The sequence below is a fragment of the Triticum aestivum genome, chromosome 3B (genome assembly GCF_018294505.1).
Source record: "Triticum aestivum cultivar Chinese Spring chromosome 3B, IWGSC CS RefSeq v2.1, whole genome shotgun sequence".
Classification (NCBI taxonomy): Eukaryota; Viridiplantae; Streptophyta; class Magnoliopsida; order Poales; family Poaceae; genus Triticum; species Triticum aestivum.
This window is the reverse complement of record NC_057801.1, coordinates 30,630,418-30,651,173: the sequence shown is the minus strand read 5'-3', so window position 1 is coordinate 30,651,173 and position 20,756 is coordinate 30,630,418. Positions and strand designations below refer to the sequence as shown.

The 20,756-nt window shown below is 48.7% G+C and overlaps 1 protein-coding gene across 6 annotated transcripts in view; it reads right to left on the bottom strand.

Annotated features, from left to right (window-relative positions):
• Window positions 1–3,468: 3,468 nt before the first annotated feature.
• LOC123068393 (LEAF RUST 10 DISEASE-RESISTANCE LOCUS RECEPTOR-LIKE PROTEIN KINASE-like 1.2) overlaps window positions 3,469–20,756 on the bottom strand; it is a 33,134-nt gene continuing 15,846 nt past the window's right edge. For 2 of the 6 annotated variants that reach the window (XM_044490975.1, XM_044490978.1), the window contains exons 2-4: window positions 5,195–5,230; window positions 4,782–5,033; window positions 3,469–4,677 (exon numbers count right to left, since the gene is read on the bottom strand). In XM_044490975.1, coding sequence (XP_044346910.1) covers window positions 3,737–4,677; window positions 4,782–5,033; window positions 5,195–5,230 — 1,229 coding nt within the window. In that variant the 3' untranslated portion in view covers window positions 3,469–3,736. The other 4 variants (XM_044490976.1, XM_044490980.1, XM_044490981.1 and 1 more) reach the window with 4 other exon arrangements.

The following is a 20,756-nucleotide window of genomic DNA, read 5'->3' as shown; positions in this document are numbered from 1 at the left end:
ACTTGGATGCTCATATTGGCTCCCACATATTCTACGAAGATCTTTATCGGTCAAACCGCATAACAACATACGTTGTTCCCTTTGTCATCGGCATGTTACTTGCCCGAGATTCGATCGTCGGTATCCAATACCTAGTTCAATCTCGTTACCGGCAAGTCTCTTTACTCGTTACGTAATGCATCATTCTGTAACTAACTCATTAGCTACATTGCTTGCAAGGCTTATAGTGATGTGCATTACCGAGAGGGCCCAGAGATACCTCTCCGACAATCGGAGTGACAAATCCTAATCTCGAAATACGCCAACCCAACATGTACCTTCGGAGACACCTGTAGAGCTCCTTTATAATCACCCAGTTACGTTGTGACGTTTGGTAGCACACAAAGTGTTCCTCCGGTAAACGGGAGTTGCATAATCTCATAGTTACAGGAACATATATAAGTCATGAAGAAAGCAATAGCAACATACTAAACGATCAAGTGCTAGGCTAACGGAATGGGTCATGTCAATCACATCATTCTCCTACTGATGTGATATCGTTAATCAAATGACAACTCTTTTGTCCATGGCTAGGAAACATAACCATCTTTAATAAACGAGCTAGTCAAGTAGAGGCATACTAGTGACACTATGTTTGTCTATGTATTCACACATGTATTATGTTTCCAGTTAATACAATTCTAGCATGAATAATAAACATTTATCATGATATAAGGAAATAAATAATAACTTTATTATTGCCTCTAGGGCATATTTCCTTCAATTTTATATTTCCTTATTTCATGATAACTGTTTATTATTCATGCTAGAATTGTATTAACTGGAAACTTGATAGATGTGTGGATACATAGACAAAACACTGTGTCCCTAGTAAGCCTCTACTAGACTAGCTCGTTAATCAAAGATGGTTAAGTTTCCTAACCATAGACATGTGTTGTCATTTGATGAACGGGATCACATCATTAGGAGAATGATGTGATGGACAAGACCCATCTGTTAGCTTAGCATAATGATCGTTCAGTTTTATTGCTATTACTTCCTTCATGTCAAATACATATTCCTTCGACTATGAGATTATGCAACTCCCGGATACCGGAGGAATGTCTTGTGTGCTATCAAACATCACAACATAACTGGGTGATTATAAAGATGATCTACATATATCTCCGAAGGTGTTTGTTGAGTTGGCATAGATCGAGATTAGGATTTGTCACTCCGAGTATCGGAGAGGTATCTCTGGGCCCTCTCGGTAATACACATCAAAGCTTGCAAGCAAATGACTAAGGAGTTAGTCACGAGGTGATGTATTACGGAACGAGTAAAGAGACTTGCCGGTAACGAGATGGAACTAGGTATGAAGATACCGACGATTGAATCTAATGCAAGTAACATACCGATGGACAAAGGGAATTACGTATGTTGTCATAACGGTTCGACCGATAAAGATCTTCGTAAAATACGTAGGAGCCAATATGGGCATCCAGGTTCCGATATTAGTCATTGACCGGAGAGGTGTCTCGGTCATGTCTACATAGTTCTCGAACCCGTAGGGTCCGCACGCTTAACGTTCGATGACGATATAGTATTATATGAGTTATGTGATTTGGTGACTGAATGTTGTTTGGAGTCCTGTATGAGATCACGGACATGACGATGAGTCTCGAAATGGTTGAGAGGTAAAGATTGATATATAGGACGATGATATTCGAACGCCGGAATGGTTTTCGAGTGCACGGGGTACTTATCGGGTCACCGGAAGGGGTTCCGGACACCCCCGGCAATATGTATGGGCTTAATGGGCCAAGGAGGGACAGACCAGCCCACAAGGGGCTGGTGCCCCCCTGCCCTGGCCAGCCGGCCCTAGGGGAAGGAAAGGGGAAGGGGGAGGCCCCTCCTGCCTTTCCTCCTCAAGGGAGAAAGGAAAAAGGGGGGGCACCTCCCTCCCCTGCCTTTCCCACTCACACATATATGGCAGCGGGAGCGACTTGGGAGGAAGCCCAAGTAGGATTCCTCCTACTTGGGGCGCGCCTAGGGCTGCTCCTCCTTCCCTCCCACCTATATATACATGGGGGGGCCACACATAGGGACACAGACAATTGCCTAGCCGTCTGCGGCGTCCCCCTCCACCGTTTACACCCTCGGTCATATTTTCGTAGTGCTTAGGCGAAGCCCTGAGGAGATCACTTCACCATCACCGTCATCACGCCATCGTGTTGTCGGAACTCATCTACTACCTCGTTGTCTTGCTGGATCAAGAAGGCGGAGGACGCCACCGAGTTGAACATGTGCAGAACATGGAGGTGCCGTACGTTCGGTACTTGATCAGTTGGAGCACGAAGAAGTTCGACTACATCAACCGCGTTGTTAAACGCTTCCGCTTACGGTCTATGAGGGTACGTAGACACTCTCCCCTCTCGTTGCTATGCATCTCCTAGATAGATCTTGCGTGAGCATAGGAAATTTTTGAAATTGCATGCTACGTTCCCCTACATTGGGCGCTTCGGACGATGATAGAGGTGGGCGGGTTTGGGAAAGGAGAGGAGAGCTGGTGGTCTGATGGTGTAGGACTTGGCATGCATGGCCGGTCGGCTTAAATAACCGGGTCGCCGCTACTTCAATGAAGATAGATCTTGTTTCTTCATAGTCAAGAAAAAACACCTCATGATTCGCTGGCATTTGACGCTACCGATTGATTAATTGAATGGCTATGGAATATATGGATAACTTAGTCGGGCGGGTAATGTAGGCCATCCTTAAGCATGCATGCGTTCTGAGACGTGTTCTTGCTCATTTTGTTAGCCTGGTAGCCTGTTAGTGCTGGTTGTATGCATCTTTGTTAGACAGCGGCCAGGCATCTTTTGTCATGGTTTCTATTTGTTTGATGCTAAATTTAAGTTAATAATAGTGCTCTTATTTAAAAATCACAACATAACAAGATTCATTCTCCTTGTCAGATTAGCTCTGTACCCATCAGGAAAGAACAAGTTGCTTAAGACCCATGAGAAGATTTCCTTCCTTTGAGGCCTTGTAGGGCAGAACGGGCCCTTGGTTTCAACCATGATTTTTTGACATTGGGAGACTTCAATTTTTAGGTTCGGTGCTGCGTATTCTCGTTTATTTAGGATCAACTAATTATAATCCTTACTTTCCCAATGCATCGAACAAGAGATCAGAACAATCTAATATTTTTTATTAAAAGGGTATCTTCTAATCTCCATCTTTAATTCATCAAAATCTATACAAAAAATTGGGACGTCTATCGAAGCAAAACTTTGTTTTGTCATTGCCAAAGAGTGCCAAAACGGGCCTCGGCAACATTCTTTTCAGCATTTGATGTTAGATAATCCGCTAGCATTGGAATCTATGGCGAAACCTGCAGGCCATCCGTGAGCAAGTGCGCGTCCTCTTTCTAATAACTGTACATTACTCCTGTATATAAGTACAGTGTGATTACTTACAATATGAATGTTGATCAGTTCAACTTCTGAATTCAATCTTTCCGTCAACTTGAACTGAGTATATGTATATTACAGTGCTGATCCTGAAATTTGCTCCTAGTACATACACCTACCATTTGAATCATTGCCAAGCTCAGAAATGCATTGTTACTGCAACCATGAGCCTGTACTTATTAGTAGTAAGATGAATCACCTCATTAGCAAACTCTATGCTATATACAACTCATCCGATCGACAGGGGCAGCGCCCTTATTTCTCCAGAATCAATACAAAGCACATCATAACCCGCTAGCATTCGACGCTACCGAGTGGTTCGTTGACTGGCTATGGAATCTATGGATGACCGAGTCAGGCGAAAACTGCAGGCCCTCCGTGAGCAAGTGCGCGTCCTCTTTCTGAGACGCCTTCTTCTTCATGCTCTTAGCCCGACAGTCTCCGTCCCTGACGCAGGTCAGGATCTCCACCACCTCCTTGATCGACGGCCTCAGATCCCTCTCCATCTGCAGGCACTGGAAGGCCACCTCAGCCACGCGGTCGATCGTCCTCTTCGTTTCGGGGTCGGTGTCGTAGCCGAGCTCCGGATCAACCAGCTGAACAACTTCATGGTTCTGAATCCTGTTGAGAGCCATGTTGGCCAGGTTGATCTCACTGTGGCTCCTGCTCATGTCCACAGCAGGCTTTGAGGATATCAGCTCCACCAACACAACGCCAAAGCTGTAAACGTCGCTCTTGTCGGTCAGCTTGTAGCACTGGTGGTACACGGGGTCGACGTAGCCAGGTGTGCCCTGTGGAACGGTCGAGACATGGGTGACCTCGAGCGGGAACAGGCGCGACAACCCAAAGTCTGCAACTTTGACATGAAAGCTGTTGTCAAGCAATATGTTGGTTGTCTTCACATCCCGATGTATGATCTCGACTGCATGGAGGTAGGCCAGTGCTTCAGCTGTTTCTATGGCAATGTTCAGTCTTAGAGGCCACGTGAGGCCTCGTTCCGCCGAGCGAGATCCGTGAAGATGGTCTGCGACAGTCCCATTTGCGATGAACTCGTACACCAGGAGAAGGTCACGGCTCATTCGCGACGTGCAGCCATATAGGATGACCAGGTTCTGGTGGAGCAGGCGGGACAGGATGTCGACCTCATTCAGGAACTGCTCAACCCGTCTGTAGTTGTTCTTGTAAAGGCGTTTCACCGCAACTACTCTCCCATCCTTGAGTTTTCCTGAATGATAAAATACAGTTGAGAACAGAGCTCCTACCATCTGCAATTTGCGTATATGATTGACAAAAATGACAAGCAACGAGTTTGGCAAACATGTGTTTTACCTTTATAAACAGTTCCAAAGCCACCATCACCAAGCTCCCTTGAAGCACTAAATCCATCAGTAGCCACTTCGAGTTCCTCGAAAGTGAAGATATGAGGAGAACCACCCAGCTCAAGGTCTTTACTGTATGTCGTCATTGAAGATCCACTTCGCATGAACTCATTTGAAGCTATAGCTTGTTTCTTCTTCTTTCGTTGGTGCAAGACAAAGAAGACGAACAGAAAGATTGCACCAGCACCGAGTACTGCTCCAACTGTCCACGACAACAATATAACATATTAGCAACATGAAGCAAGTAAGCAGCCAAGGGATCTGACTAATTCTGCATCATGAGATTTCACCCCCTTATTCTGGTACAATATGGAGCACAGGAAATAAGAACCGAAGGAAGCTTGAGAGTTGATTAACACTCACCTATTATGAAAATTGTTTTCATCCTTGTACTCCCCCCTGCATAAGAAGAGTCTGTAAAATATCTATACGGTTTATGAAGAAACAAACAAGAAGTATGAGTAGTAAGTTGACAAATGAAGAAGAATTTTATCTAGGATAAGTGTGCCAGCTTTTACATAAAGTTGAACTCCCTTTGTGACTGGTTAATGAGGAAAATACAGCAACAGCTGAATTTCAGATTCTCAATTGAAGGTGACAACATATATGAAGAAAAAATTGATAGAAGCCACAATCATGACATTTAGAGAGTGAATGTGTGCCCTATTTCGTTCTTTTGGTCCTTCCTCTTCTGCACTCCTTAAGCAGTGCAACACTCAAGTACTCAACCTTCAGTGACTTAAGCAGTGCATCTCTAAGTACCCACTTAAACTAACCACAGCGCCCAATTCATCTTTACACCCCTAACTAATTCAACAACGAACAGTTGCAATAACATTGACTTCCACGCGTTTGAAACACGGACCAGGGCACAGAAAAATAAGCGCATCGATCGGCAATTACGGGGAATAGTCTGTTTGGAACTGTCAGTACGGCATCTTTGTTGAATAGAGTTTTTGACTAATTCAACAAATGCATTTGACTAGGAATCCATAGGCTCCAATCATCCAACGTCTCAATCAATGGGCTAACTTCATCACTAACTACCAAAAACAAAATAATAGTCTGCAGGAGCTCCAAGAAACCAAGCAAGCACTCAAGAGTTGAGAAAACAACAATCAGCATTCTATGTTCCTCCTAGCAACAGCGACGTAAAACGCAGTGAATCTCTTGTTGACAGCGATTCAATGTCAGATAGCAGTATCAAAATTGCTAACTACGTCAGGCATTTTTGGAGACACTGAATCGGTCGCTAGCACTTGAGAAATTTTGAGGGGATTAGCTTGATCAAAGAACTAGTTATTGACTAGGGAAATTCATGGTGGCGCTGTCAGTTAATTTTCCTCAACTCACCGCACTTCTCAGGGTACACGCCGCCGGAGCAATGGCAGGAAAACCCGGTGCCGTTGTTGGCATACCTGCACTGCCCGCCGCTTGCCTCGCACTTGGGGCAATCGTCCGACGGCACCGTCCACTGAAGCAGGAACCCTCGTCTCATGCTCCGGACGTAGTCGTCGCCCGCCGGAAAACCAAGAACTGGCACAACGGAGAGACGGCAGGCCGGCGGGACAACCCCTGATTCCCGGTGGCTGCCGTACTCCCCGCCAAGGCGGAAGAAGGACTCGCTGGCGCAACGAGTGCGGTTGAATCCCGGCGGCGTCGCCTCCTTGGTGCAGTTGTCGAGGACGAGCAGCTCCTTGTTCCTCTTGCTGATGACGAACGGGCTCAGCCCGAGACCCAGCGAAATGTTGAACCAGAACTTGGGGCAGCCGTCGTCGAGCGGGAGGTTCTTGTCGACGGCGAGGAAGGAGGAGTTCTCGGCGAAGACTTGAACGACCTGGTAGGCCCCGAGTATGGAGCGGCTGAGGAGAGCTTGGCTGCCGTTGCAGTTCAGCTGGAACGACGGGGACCCGCACGGCGGCCGGCCGGGCTCCTCCAGCCAGAACGGGTAACTGATGTTCAGGTCGCCGCATTTCTTGGGCGAGCAGGCCGCTGCGGCCGGCGCAGGCAGCCGGAGAAAGGAAGCGACCGACTGACCGGAGCGGGAGAGGACTAGTTAACGGGACAGAATGGAGGGTGGGATGTGCGACTTGGGGAAGAAGGACGGTGGCCAGAGCGGCTTGACCGGTCAGAGTCAATGCTCTATTTCTTTTCCATTTCCGTTTTTTTAATCAGTTTCCCTTAGATTTCGGGGATGCCGTTGGACAGCGGCAATGCCGCGGCGACGGCGAGGAGCGCCCGCCATGGCCCGCCACGGCGACGGCGACGGCTTGCCAACCCGCCATTAATTTTGCATGGCCCGCTAGAGAAGGGAAGCTGAGGCCAAATTGTTTGTTTCCTAGGAACTCGATAGAAAAAGATTAATTCAACGACTGAACTCACCACTACCGGCACTCGGCGTCAGCGGCCGCCATGTGAGGAGGAATCCATCGCTGATGAGCTCTATGTAGTGGCTGGCATTCACCTTCCCAGTCGCCCCGAGCACCGGCACGGCGGTGACGTTGCAGCCCGGCAAATCGTAGCTGCCGGCGATCACGCCCGTCGCGTTGTAACGCCCTCCTGCGCGGACAAAGGTGTTGTTCCGGCACACCGTCGCCGCCAGCCCCGCTCGGTGCACCGTCTCCAGCGACGGTGCCCTGGTGCAGTTGTAGAAGATGAGGTTCCGGTTGAGGCTGCTGATGGAGAAGGGAGGCCCGGTTTTGGTGGCGGTGTTGGCCTTGGGTACGTGGCATCCTCTCTCGCCGGAGAGATTGAAGTCGCCGAGCTTGTGGACGTCGGAGACGAGCAAGGAACTATTGATGTAGAATATGTTGAGGATCTGCAGCCCGAACCCGCGCTCGTAGTACCCGAGGTAGGGGACGCCGTCGGTGCAGTGGACCTGGAACCCGGACTGCGCGCACCGGTTCTCCTCAGAGCCCGAGACGATCCCAAACGGGGGCGAGACAGTCACGTTGCCGCATCGCTCCGGCTCGCAGGACGCCGCCGCGACGAGCATCCGTGCCGGCATCGTATAGACCACGGCGAGAACGGAGACGAAGAGGCAAGGCCCCAGGCGCCATGGGAACATGCGAGAGAGGATGATTCTGGTAGATGGCTGAGGTGAGTAGCAGGATAATTCTTTGGGCACAAGGTGGATGGAGGAGGATATAGAATTCTATCAACTGAGATACTCATCGTACGTACCTACTACGTATATGGACATCCACCCGGGAGGGGAGGGGGGTCAGTGAGTGATCAGCCGGAACATTTGACCGGTGCAGCCAACGTCCACACACGCGCATTTCAGTCACCCCTCCAGGTCGTGGTCGAGCAGTGATGCGACTGGACCGGATAAGGAAGATGCGAGCCCGGGGTCGTGGATCGTGTCGATCGGCTGCGGCTAGTGCACGCTCTTGTCGGCCATGGACCCATGGGTATGAGCTAGCTGGATACTTGTGCGAGGACTGGTAACAGTACGTGGTCGGACGCAGACCCACAGAGACGATGCTACAAAGATCACCCACGCCTCACACTAAAACGAATGCTACGAGGTCTCAAACTGGATAGAAAGATAGATAGATAGATAGATAGATAGATAGATAGGCACTGCTGCCCAGCTCATCAGAAACTAACAGCGGCGCTACACGTTTACCCGACCATCACTCGTGGCCGCAACGAGGTGTCACACTAAAACATGCAAATGCCAGGAGGATTTCACTGGGTCTAAAACAGGATATAAAGCAGTGCCGCCCAACTCATTCAGAAACTAGGTCTCAGCCACAGCACACAAGGATGAAATGCATCTACGCGACAGCCTACCGAAGATAAAAAGGGTACCAGCACTAACTTGCGCAATGCCAACATGATTGCCGGCCAAGATGCAGTGCACCGGAGAAAATCTAGCTAGAACAGGCATGTCAGGACGTGCCAACTTGGCTATGGTCAAGTGGGCGCACGTACTGGGCGAGAGCAGGAAGGTGGAAGTGCCGCGCTGGCCACATCCATCCATCCGACACAACTGGGCACCACGACTACGTACGGGTCCACGGCCTTATCCTCAAATAAGGCATGATTGATAGCTTGGTTCGACGAGGCAAATCCAAGTAAAGATACAGCACGTACTACACCTTAGCCACACGAACTTGGTTAAAAGATGATTTGGCTACTCAACTTACGTGGAGGTGCAGGTGCAGGCGGCAGACCCCATGTCAAGAGGAAGCCATCCCTGACGAGCCGCTCGTAGTCGCTCGCGTTCACCTCGCCGGAGGACGAGCCCAGCACCGGCAGGACAGCGGGCGGCGCAGCCTCGCACGGCATGGCCGCCGTAGCCGCCCGTCTCGCTGTAACGCCCTCCAGCGCGGATGAACACCTTGCTCCCGTTCCGGCACCCCATCCCCGTCGGCACCAGCTCTCTCCGCCGACGTGCGCCCAGAGCCGCTGCTCCAGCCACCTTCTCCGTGCAGTTGTACAAGATGAGGTCCAGGTTGACGGGGGCGATCCTGAACTGGACGCCGAGTTTGGCGGAGGTGTTCTGCATCGGCAGGCAGCCGTTGGACAACAGTTCCAGCTTGCCCCGATCAACGACATGCAAGCTGCGTTCCTCGTACTTGATATCCATGATTGCAAAGCCGTGCCCCAAGAGAACAGAGCTCTGGAGAACTGGAGTGTTGTTGACGCAGGTGACCTCAAAATCTGAGAGACCACATGCTCGTCCCGCCTTGTTGTCCCTGAGCCAGAACGGGGCAGAGATGGTCTGGTTGCTGCACATCTTGGCCGAGCCCGAGCATCCTTCCGCTCGTTCCTCAGCCGCCGCGACCGCGAGCATCAGCGGTAGCCATAGCGCCCGAAAGAACCAGCAGCCCGGAGCCATAGGAATGGAAGATTTGGAAATATTGCAGTGAACAGCAAAGGAGGTCCGTGGCTGGAAGGGTGGTCATAGGCTACAGGGTATGAGAGAATACGCTTGGTCTGAGCACCAACGATATATGAGGACAGACGGCGAGTGAGCGGACAACATTTGATTGGAAGATTGGGGCAAATGATCGTCGTCCACAAAATATAATGAACACAGTGATGTGAGCCATGACTTATCAAATTTTGGGGTTCCCCTTTGAAGAGGTAAGCCATGATCATGGCCTCTTTTGAACCAGTGATGTGACTAGAACCAGGATCTTTTCGGTATCTCTACTTCATGCGCTCGTCGGCTATCTGGCCAGATTATAATCCTGGTACAACCTTCACACTTCGCAGGATACTGGTTTTTTTAGGGATGACAGATCCAGTATAAAAGAAGGTTCTATAGCCTGATCCGTCACTAGGTTGCAATTTTTTTTTCTTTTGAAATTGCATACAAATTTCTAATTTTGTAAAGGTCTCCTGGCGTGCTGCAATTCGGCTGGAAATTGCAAAAAATAAACATAAGCCTATAAGTCCATATGTCTATTTCTGACTGGGCCCTTACTGGATTATACACTTAACAAGTGAACGAAGCTAATTTTGGCCATAGTGCAGACTTCAGAAGTTCAGAGTTCAGACTAAGCAAAAGACACTTATGGTGTACCCACTTCCACTTGCTAATAAACGTCTAATGATGCACACATCTACTGTACAGGATTCCTTGCCAACATGCAGCCAAGATATAGTATGCAGTGTGCAGTGATCTAGAAAATATCTGGAAAATAGACTACGCAAAAGGTAGGCAGAACATCCGCGACGATCAACTCAACCTTATCCTCCTTAGGTGACATGATTTATTGCTTGGTTCGATACGGGAAAATCCAAGCAAATTAGGCACTGCACGTCCTAGCTCACCTACGAACTTGACTACAAGATGAACTTACGTGGCCGTTCCCATGTCAGAAGGAAGCCATCGTGAATGAGCCCCTCATAGTCACTTGCGTTCGCCCCTGCAGATGAGCCCGGCACCGGCACGACGATAGCAGCACAGCCCTCCAAAGCGTAGCTGGCGTAGTGTCCGCTCGGGTCATGAGGTACTCCCACGCGGACAAGCACCTCCCACTTGTTCTCGCACCTCATTCTGGTATGCACCAGGCCTCTGTCCTGACGTGCCAAGGCTCCCGCCGCCGCCTCCTCCGTGCAGTTGTAGAGGATGAGGTTCAGGTTGACGGGATCGATCCTAAACAGATGGTTCAGCTTGCTTGAGGTGTTATAGAACGGGAACGGCGGACGGCAGCTGTTGTTGGCATGCAACACGTCCAGCTTGCCCAGATCAATGGCATACAAGCTGTGTTCCTCGTAAGAGATGTTGAGGATTTTGAAGCCGTTGTTGAAGGGTATAGAGCTCCGTAGACTGCTGATGGTACCATTGCAGGTGACCTCGAAATCCAAGGAACCGCATGGTCTCTCAAGCTCTTTCGTCGCGAGCCAGAACGGATCAGAGATGCTGACGTTGCCGCACTTCTTGGCCGAGCAGTCTCTCCGCTGCTGGTCCTCAGCCACCACGAGCATCAGTGGCAGCCACCACACCGCGACGAAGACCAAGAACCAGCAGCAGCTGGGAGACATCGGAGCACAAATATTGGGAGAGATTATGGTGAACAGCAGAGGTGGGTGGCTGGATTCGGTGGACATGGGCTATTGGGAAGGTAGAGACTACACGTAAGAGAGAATACAGTGGTCGAAGCTTGAACCACATATATGCATGGGGACGGCGAACGAGCGGACTAGTATTGAACATTTGACTGGAAATTCTTGCCAAGAGATCATTGTCCAGGAAGTTTCCCAATGGAGACCCCATGGACTAGTAAGCCATGACTTATCAAATCTGCAGTTAAGGTATGCCATGACCCCATGACCTTGGTTTGCCCGCGAAGTGACTGCTGAAAACCTGGAACCAGGACCAGGATATTTTGTGCTCTTGCTTAGACGTTTATGTAATTTAATAAAAAATATCGTCAGTGGTGCACATCTCTCTTAACAAAATTTTTTGCCGTGGTGCAGAGTTGAGGAGTTCAGAGTTCAGTCACCGTGGGACAAGGCAGAAGTTCTGGCAGTAGACTTTGTTCTGAACCCAAAAGTACTAACATGATTGTTGCTTGGTTTGATTAGGGAAATCCTGGCAAATTATGCACTGTGGCTAGCCGAACCAGATTAAAAGATGATTTGACGGGTGAACTTACGTGCAGGCCGAGGAGCTTCATCCCATGTCAATAGGAAGCCATCCTTGATGAGCTCCTCGTACTGGCTCGCGTTTGTCTCGCCGGACGGCAAGCCCAGCACCGGCAAGACGATTGGAGTGCAGCCCTCCAAAGCATAACTCGAGTATTTCCCGGTGGGGTCGTGTGGTACTCCTGCGCGAACAAACGTGTTGCTCGTGTTCACGCACCTCATCGTCTTCGCCAGCACCAGTTCATTTCCCCGGCGTGCCGCAGCAGCCGCCGTGCAGTTGTACAAGATGAGTTCCAGGTTGACGGGGCCGATCTTAAACGGGGGCGCCAGTTTGACAGAGGTGTTCCAGATCGGAGCGCAGTGGTTGAAGATCTTGGGCGGGTCGTGTAATAGTTGCAGCTTGCCCAGATCAATGACGTGCAAGCTGCGTTTCCCGTAGGAGATATTGAGGATTGCAAAGCCAGGGGTGAAGCGCACGGAGCTCGGTAAAAATGGATAACTGTTGTTAAGGCATGTAAGCTGGAAGTCCGGCGATCCAGGCGGACCACATGATCTTCCCGTCTCCAAGTCAGTGAACCAGAATGGATTTGAGATCCTAACGTCGCCGCACTTGGCCGAGCAGACTTCTCCTTGCTGCTCCTGAGCCTCCACGAGCACCAGTGGCAGCCACCAAACCCAGATTAAGGTGAGGAACCAGGAACTCGGAGCCATCGGAGTAGAAGGGATTTGGAAAGATTGCAGCGAGCAATGCCAAAGGGGGTTGTGGTGGTCGGCTACACGTAAGAGAGAAATACCGTGGTCGAAGCACCATCAATATAAGGGGACGGCAAGCCAGCGGAGTACTGTTAGCCGGAACATTTGACTGGAAAGTTTCTCCAAGCGATCGTCCTCCACGAAATTCCCCAATTGACTGACCCCTTAGACTGGAAAGCCATGACCATGACCTGAGAGACCCCGTGATGTGACCTTAAACCAGGATGCTTCGCTGGGTCTGTCGGTTCCGGGCACTTCATGCTCTTGTTCTACGGCATTCACACTTGACAGGCAGTAACTATCCGTACACTGATTGGCTATTGGGGTTGCGCATTGTAGAAATTGAGTGCAATTTTCCTGTCTTTGCAGGGGAGACGTCTGTTCAAACCTAGAGTTCACACATTTTACTTTGCGTCATTTTAGCTTTTGTACCATGCGACTAGTGGTTTCTCCAAGGACTTGAAAGCATCAAAACCATTTCTGAACTAATTCTTTACGCCGTCTTTTTAATATTGTTTTTTTTAAGCAGCAAGTCTTCTCATCGATTTTAATTACAGAAACCGCCACAACTTTTTAAACCCGTTAAGAAACCAACTATCCAGTGAAACGGGCCTCAAATAAAACTCAAAGATGACACTCGGATAAAACTACGAGCGAGGATGCGGGTTTATGTATCTGCCCAGGTGGCCCACAACTAAGGGGCTCGGACCCAAAACAAGGTTTGCAGGCTACGCTGACAAACCCTATTTGACGCCCATTAACATGTCAGCATAACACAAAAGAGGACGCATAATTGGATCGAGCACATCTCCTGGTTTGGTCAGTTTTATGTTTCGTTCTTTTCTTTTCTTTTTATTAGAATTTTCTCTAGTTTTCTATTTTTATGCTTCCCTTTTTTTAGGTGGCTTTTTATTTTTTCTAATTTTCCTTTCTGTATCAGTTTTATATTTATTTTTATAAATCTTTCCTCTTTTGATTATTTTTATTTAGTTCATTAAAAATTATGTAAATTCGTTAAACATCTGAATATAATTATCTGTGCATGTGAAAAAATAAAATATGTGGTGAACATTTTATTTCACATATACGATTTTAAAAATTCCATGGATTTTTTATACATGAATATAATTGTTTGTATGAATGAACATTTCTTTCATTTCCCTCAATCTCTTGTGCACTTTTTAAAGCTGATATTTTCACAACATTTTAAAATCTTACTAAGCAAAATTCATTTTTTGCAAAAAAAAAAGACACGGGCTAACATAGGTTGTGGCAACAGCTGGCCCAAAATAGCTGCACGTGGTCGTTTGTCCACCTATTTGACGCCTAAGGACTCCGCTACGCCAGTTGTGGGCCAACGCAGCGTAATCCAACCAATCCAAAAGTTCCAAAAAAATTGATACGTTGTCTGAAGCTGAAAGTGCGACTTTGTCTCAAAAAAAAAAGTGTGACTGGTCTATGACTGGATAACTGAACAAGTGTGTGATGCCAATTTATGCTGTATATATGGCCGACTTCAGGAGTTCAGTTCAGACTAACTAGGGCCTGTTTGATTCACTGGATTTCTAAAATATCAACTTCATCCTAATCCTCGGCTAATGTCATGTTCGATTGTTTGATCGATTATGGAATCCATGAAAGTTACGTAGGCACTCCACGTCCTAGCTTAGCTACAAACTTGATTAAAAGATGATTTGGCCGGTGAACTTACGTGCAGGGGGTGGATCCCATGTCAGGAGGAAACCATCGCTGATGAGCTGCTCGTAGTCACTCGCGTTGGCCCCGCCTGACGAGCCCATCATCGGCACGAGGAGAGCATCACAGCCCTCCAAGGCGTAGCCTCCATAGTTCCCGGTGGCATCGTAGCGCACTCCCGCGCGGACATAAGTGTTCCTCCCGTTCCCACATCTCACCTCCGCCAGTGACACGTCCGGACGCGCCACCGTCTTGGTGCAGTTGTAGAAGATGAGGTTCAGGTTGGCGGGGTCAACCTTAAACGGCAGTGCCAGCTTGCTGGAGGTGTTCCACTTTGGGAAATGGCAGCTGCTGTTGGAGACGTTGAAGTCTCTCTCTTTATGTGCATCAACCACGCGCAAACTGCGTTCCTCATAGGAGATGTCCATGATCGCAAAGCCACTGGATCCAGAGCTCCGGAGAATTGGGGTGCCGTTGAAGCAACCGACCTCAAAATCCAAAGGACCACACGATCGTCCCGTCTCCAATTGGGACAGCCAGAACGGTTGGGAGATGGTGAGGATGCCGCACGTCTTGGCCGATCCCGAGCAGCCTTCCCCATGCTGCTCCTCGGCCCCAGCGTCCGTCAGTGGCAGCCACCATACTACCAAGACGAACACCAAGAACCAGCAGCTAGTGGTAGCCATAGGAACAGAAGAAGATTTGGCCGTGGGGCGGTGGAGAAATGTGTATGAGAGGATATCGTGGTTGAAGAAAGATATATGTGGAGGAATCCTATGGTGGTACGAACAAATGACTGGAAAATCGGGGCTAAGCTATCGTCATCCACAAATTCCCTCAACCACCGCTTGGACTTGTCGGCCATGGTTTCTGAATCTCCAATCCTAACACCATTGACGGGTAAGCCATCATCATGACCTTTGTGTGCCCGTGATGTGACATGAACCTGGATGCTTATAGGTTGGCTGGTTCCGTACCGGCTACTTCATGCTTTTGTCAGCTATCTAAGTACAAGATTCCTTCGTCGAGAAAGTTTTAGATGCCAGACTCTAATATTTATTCAACATTCAGACTTGACAGGTAATGCTATGTCAGTATCCGATGAAAAAGATGATCATTTGTCGGGTTATTGGGTTGTGCATTTTAAAAACTCCGTGCAAATTTTAGTCCAGACGGAGATTAATTTATCGTCGACCAAAAATACATATTAAGCACTTGTCTTTCAAGTACGTCTTGTTCATGGATTCTTGGGTCGGGATAGGTTTGTACAGAGATCACATTCTACAGGGAAAAGAAAAACGATTCTCCATCTCAGGCGAGGTCATGCACGGAGTGCACCTGTTATGTGCTAGGAGCGGCGCAGCCTTTCCAGAGTTAAGGGGAGTAAACCGAGGGTGCGTCTCACAAATTAGCGGCGAGTAACCTCGCTGGAGTTGGGTGGAGCACAGAGATCAATGGTGCCTGACAGAAACACTACAGTATGCTGGAGGTTGCTTGCCAACGAGCACGAGAACAAAACGAGATGAGATGCAGAAGGGGAGACAGTGGCATGTTGCATCTCAGCCACTTGGCGGAGCCAGGATTGGCTGAAAAACTAAGGGCCAAAAAACCCCAGTTTCAAGGCATGTTTTCAGTTCTTGGTAGCTTAAGCAGGAAACAATAAAAGCAAAGTGTCGCTTTTTTTCCAATGCTATATTCGAACCAGCCGCGATGATCCTTATACCAATAATGAATATCACTGGGCTTGAGTTAGGCTGTAATGCAATTATCGGTTGTTTGAGTTGAAGGATCCCTTTCCGTGGATCCGGGGGTTTGAACTTGAAAATAAGATGGCATTATTTTGTTTCTTTATTCATCTTATCTTCATGTAAAATTGTAAGATTATATAGAAACAAAAATTACTAAATGTCTAAATCGGTTTCCATATTTATGTTGGAAAGGGGGAAGCACTAATAAGAACTAAATATCATCATCGTTTATCAAACCAATGGCATCTGGCAAGAAATGTTGAGATTTGGAAGAACTGAGATGGCAGTTTTGTGGGATGGCCGGATGGGGCAATACCTCCGTGCAACGGCGGAGCTGGGCCGCTGAGGCGAAAGAACGAAGGGACCTGGGTGGGTTGCTCCTGGCCTCCTGCGGTCCTGCCTCCTGGCAAAGGCCGCCTCGCCGGGCGGCCTGCCGCCTGTCCGGGGTCGCCGCCTCGCCGAACATGGCCGCACGAGCACGACGGCGGGCGGCGGCGGCCTGGCCGGCAGGGTAGGGTTCGTCCAAGGAGCGGTTTGTTTGAGCTTCTCGATCGCTAGGCGGTATTGGGCCAGCCTTCACAGACCTCTGGCCCAGCTAGAGGGTTAAGAATGGGCTGTGCCCCAGGCCTATCTTTTTTTTAAATATGGGCTGTAAATTTTTCTGCGGCCCAACCCATTCCCTAGGCTTCCTGGGGCCCAGCTCCACGGCAGTGACAATGTGACATTCATTAGCAGGCAAGAAAAAAAAAGACTAGCTCTTCCACAGCAACGACAGTGAGCCCCAGTGGCTCCCTCTCCTCCAACACAAGGCCGGCACCGCATCTCCTCCGCAGTCCACGGCGCGGCTCTCCTACACGCCAGCACGACGCTAGCTTTCCCCCGCATCGGCCGCTCGACGCCGATCTAGCGGGATAAGCGCCGACAACTAAGGTTAAAGCTAGACGCATTTTCCTCTCTTTCTTCCTCCTAGGGAGAGACAGGTCCACATCGTGTTGGTTTGTAAATCGAACGAGGTAGCAATACCAAAATCGGGCCAACAAAATGTAATCTTAACTGACAGCTAATTAGTATGACTACTAAAAACTAATGAAATGCTAAAAATCTGATGTCATATTTTTAAGCATGGCAAATAAAATGTTTTATGACATTGCCATGGTTGCTAAAGAGAATTGCCTGGCTCGTGACACGTAATTTTCCATATAACATGTTTGATTTGCCATTGTTAAAAGTCAGACATCAGATTTGTAGCGTGATCCAAACTAATTAGCAGGAAAAGAAAAAAAAACCTTTTTTATGTTTTAACTCCACGTAAATTTATTTCTTGATAGGGGAGAAGGCCATTTCAAACATAGAGATCATATATTTGTTGTACATTATTAGCTTTTGTAACGTGCTACTTGGCTGAGTTAGAGACTACAAATTCTCCAAGAACATGTCTTTTATGGCTTAAATCTTGTTATTCAAATAGGTAATAGAAAATTCATAGAATCTAAATGCTAACATATTTTATTCAATAAAAATAAAATATATTAATGGTTGAGATTATTTTTTGTTTTGATATTGTTCTTAAGCTATGGGCGGAAGCTAGTTGTGGTCCCTTTGCTTTATATAGTAGCTGTTGTTATTAGTTTCTGGTTGTTGCACCGGATTTGTTAGGTGTGTTGTATTGTTTGTGCTTGTTCATTTCAAAGTCCTAACCAGTCGGTCGTTTGGCCGGCTGAACCCTCTCATGTTCTTAATATATTACATGCAGTTCTTCTGCATGGATCAAAAGAGAAATATGGAGCTAATGTCAAAGAAAATATTCTCACCAGATGGCCAATAGCCCAATACCCATCATTGTGGGCCAAATAGATGTAATTCAGCCGAAAGTCCAAAAAATATAAATATAGGCCCAATAGGCCGTATGTCTGAAAGTCTATCGACGACTAGGCTCTAACTGGACTGAACAAGTTCCTCAAAAAAAAATCTGGACTGAACAAGTGCATGATGCTAATTTCGGCCGCAGTGGCGACCTCAGAAGTTTCGAACTTTTTTTATTTTTTTTTCAAGAATATGTCAACGACGTACCATATTTTTATAGAAGAGAGCAAGACAATTTATAAGAAGATATGGCCGATGGGAACAAAAGCTTGATCCAACACCAACACCCACACCTACAAACAACATAAGGCTATTCTCTCACTAATCGGTCTAAACCTCCGCTCCTGCCTTCTTCCAGTCTTCAATTTAAAGTTTTTTTGCTTTTTTAGACTTGGAAGATTGAGAGTTCAGAAGCCATTTGTTTTTTTAAGGATTTTTCTTTTTTGAGGGAACAGAAGCCACCACTTGTCGTATACCCACTTTCCACTTGTCCAATGATGCACGCGTCTACGTACCTACTACTACTTTTTTCTAGATATAAGTACACGTACCTACTGACCGCACTGGTTTACGCGTATCTTCTGCCAAGTACACTGCACATAGTACTCTATTCTGTCAACAGGCAGCAAAGTACTACACGAATCATCCCTCACTGTGCTCCCAACGAGAGTACTCTGCCTACCTTGGAAGGGAGAAAGGAGACGACCGCACGCGTTTACGGGGCGATCTCTCGTGCCGACCCCGAGGTCAACCGAGCACAGCAATCCACCAGTCAACCCTCAATGGCGCCGCCACCAAACGATGTACTCAGCGAAAGCCAAAGGTGAAATCTCCATGGGGCCCTACCGAAGATCGGGACGGCGCTGGCTGGCGACGACAATACGCCACCATGCGGCGGAAATGCAGCGGACCAGGGAGGAAGACCAGACTAATAATCAAACGCGCATGTGCCGATATGGCTATCCTATCCGCGTCTGATTGGTACAGTAGAGTAGAGAGGCAAGTGGCGGCGTGGGAACTCACCGGCGCATGTCGGCCCGCGCAGCTTCCCGCCGGGGCAGAGGCACGCGAGCGCCGCGGTCGCGCCGCGGTACCGGCACTGGCCCCCGCTCGCGGCGCAGGCGGGGCAGTCGCCGATGCCGATGCCGGCGCCCGCCCAGTCCAGGAGGAACCCGGCCTTCAGCAGCCGGGTGTAGTCCGCCGCCGTGGAGACCGCCGCCTCCGAGCCGAGCACCGGGAGGTAGGTGTACGTGCAGTTCCCGGTAGGGATCGCCGGGGGCGTGTCCCGAACGAAGCTCCCGCCCAGGTACGCGACGATGGGCCTACTGCAGCCCGCGGTGGCGTTCGCGTACTCGCGCCCGCGCGGCTCCGTCCCGTTGCAGTTGTAGAGGAAGCACAGGGCACGGTTGCTGGGGCTGATCTTGAACGGGCTGAGGGCGAGGCTGGACGAGACGTTGAAGTCGGCGAGGCACGCGCCGTCGGTGCCCGCGGCGATCCTGTTGTGGACGACGAGGAAGGAGCTGGTGGCGTAGTCGATGCTGTGGACGTGGATGGGGGAGCCGCTCATGGCGGCCGTGGTGTTGCCGCCGATGCACCAGAGCTCGAAGGCCGGGTGGCCGCAGGAGGGCTCCGACGGGGGGTGGCCGGGCGCGCCGAGCCAGAACGGGTACTTGATGGTGAAGTTCCCGCAGGCCACCGGCTCGCACTCGGCGGCGCCCACCACATGGACACGGTGAAGGAGGAAGACGAGGAGGAACGATGCCAAGAACGGCAGGCTGACCACAGGCATGGAAGCCATCTAGATTTCTAGAGAGGATGATGTGTGCTGCTGCATGCGTGTCTCTGGTTATGATGCGAGAGACAATGGAGTCTTAATTTGGTGGGAGGATGTAGAAGCTAGCTAGGTGGACGAAAGGGGAAATGCCAAATGCCAATGGTGTGTGGCTTTGTTTGACCGCTCTTCTTTTTCTATACCTTGGACTTTATTTTATCAGCAGGAGTGGGAAACCGGCGGCGCTTCTGACTTTTGAGGGCCGGTCTCTGGTGAGAGTGGAAAGGAAAGCTACGGTTTGTGGTTCTAATTATTGTATTATTTTGAACTACTTCTACATATTGATTGTGAGCTGCATATGTGGTTCTGAATTTGTGATTGGGATGTTTATGTTGCCGGTAATTTAGTTCCGGGGTTATGTCATATGTGCCGGCCTGCCGCATATGTGGACAACTCCTCGATCATGTGACTGTGTGATGAGTTATTACTAGTAAAAGGTTGGTGATGTTTGTGATCAGGAGGAAGGTAGAAGAAGTCATGGATTAGTTTGTAGGTGGATGGGACTACCTTATCCCAACAGCATCACAGATATGGGGCCCGACAAGCTAGATAAAATCAAATTGAAAGTGTTTTAAAAATCATAGTTAAAGTTTATTGTTTTGGTAGCAGCTAAAGCTTATTGATCTACCAAACGACAAGCGACTATGTTTTGTTCCAATTTCGGCCAATTTCACAAATTTTCGGCGAGTTCTCGGTAAAATTTCCAGAATTTTGTCATTGAGGGTCGTAGAAGTCAAATTTGTAAATAGTTTTTTTCACATTTGGGAAAAACAAAATTCATCCAAAAACAAAATCATAAACCTTGACAAACAACTGATTGTGCTCGCCACCTACCTTTGTTGTTAGCAACATCTTGACTGGTTGTATTTGAACACCTTTGCTCAAGAAAGCTCTTTGAGTTCGACGCAAAAATAAGTACTATGTCTTA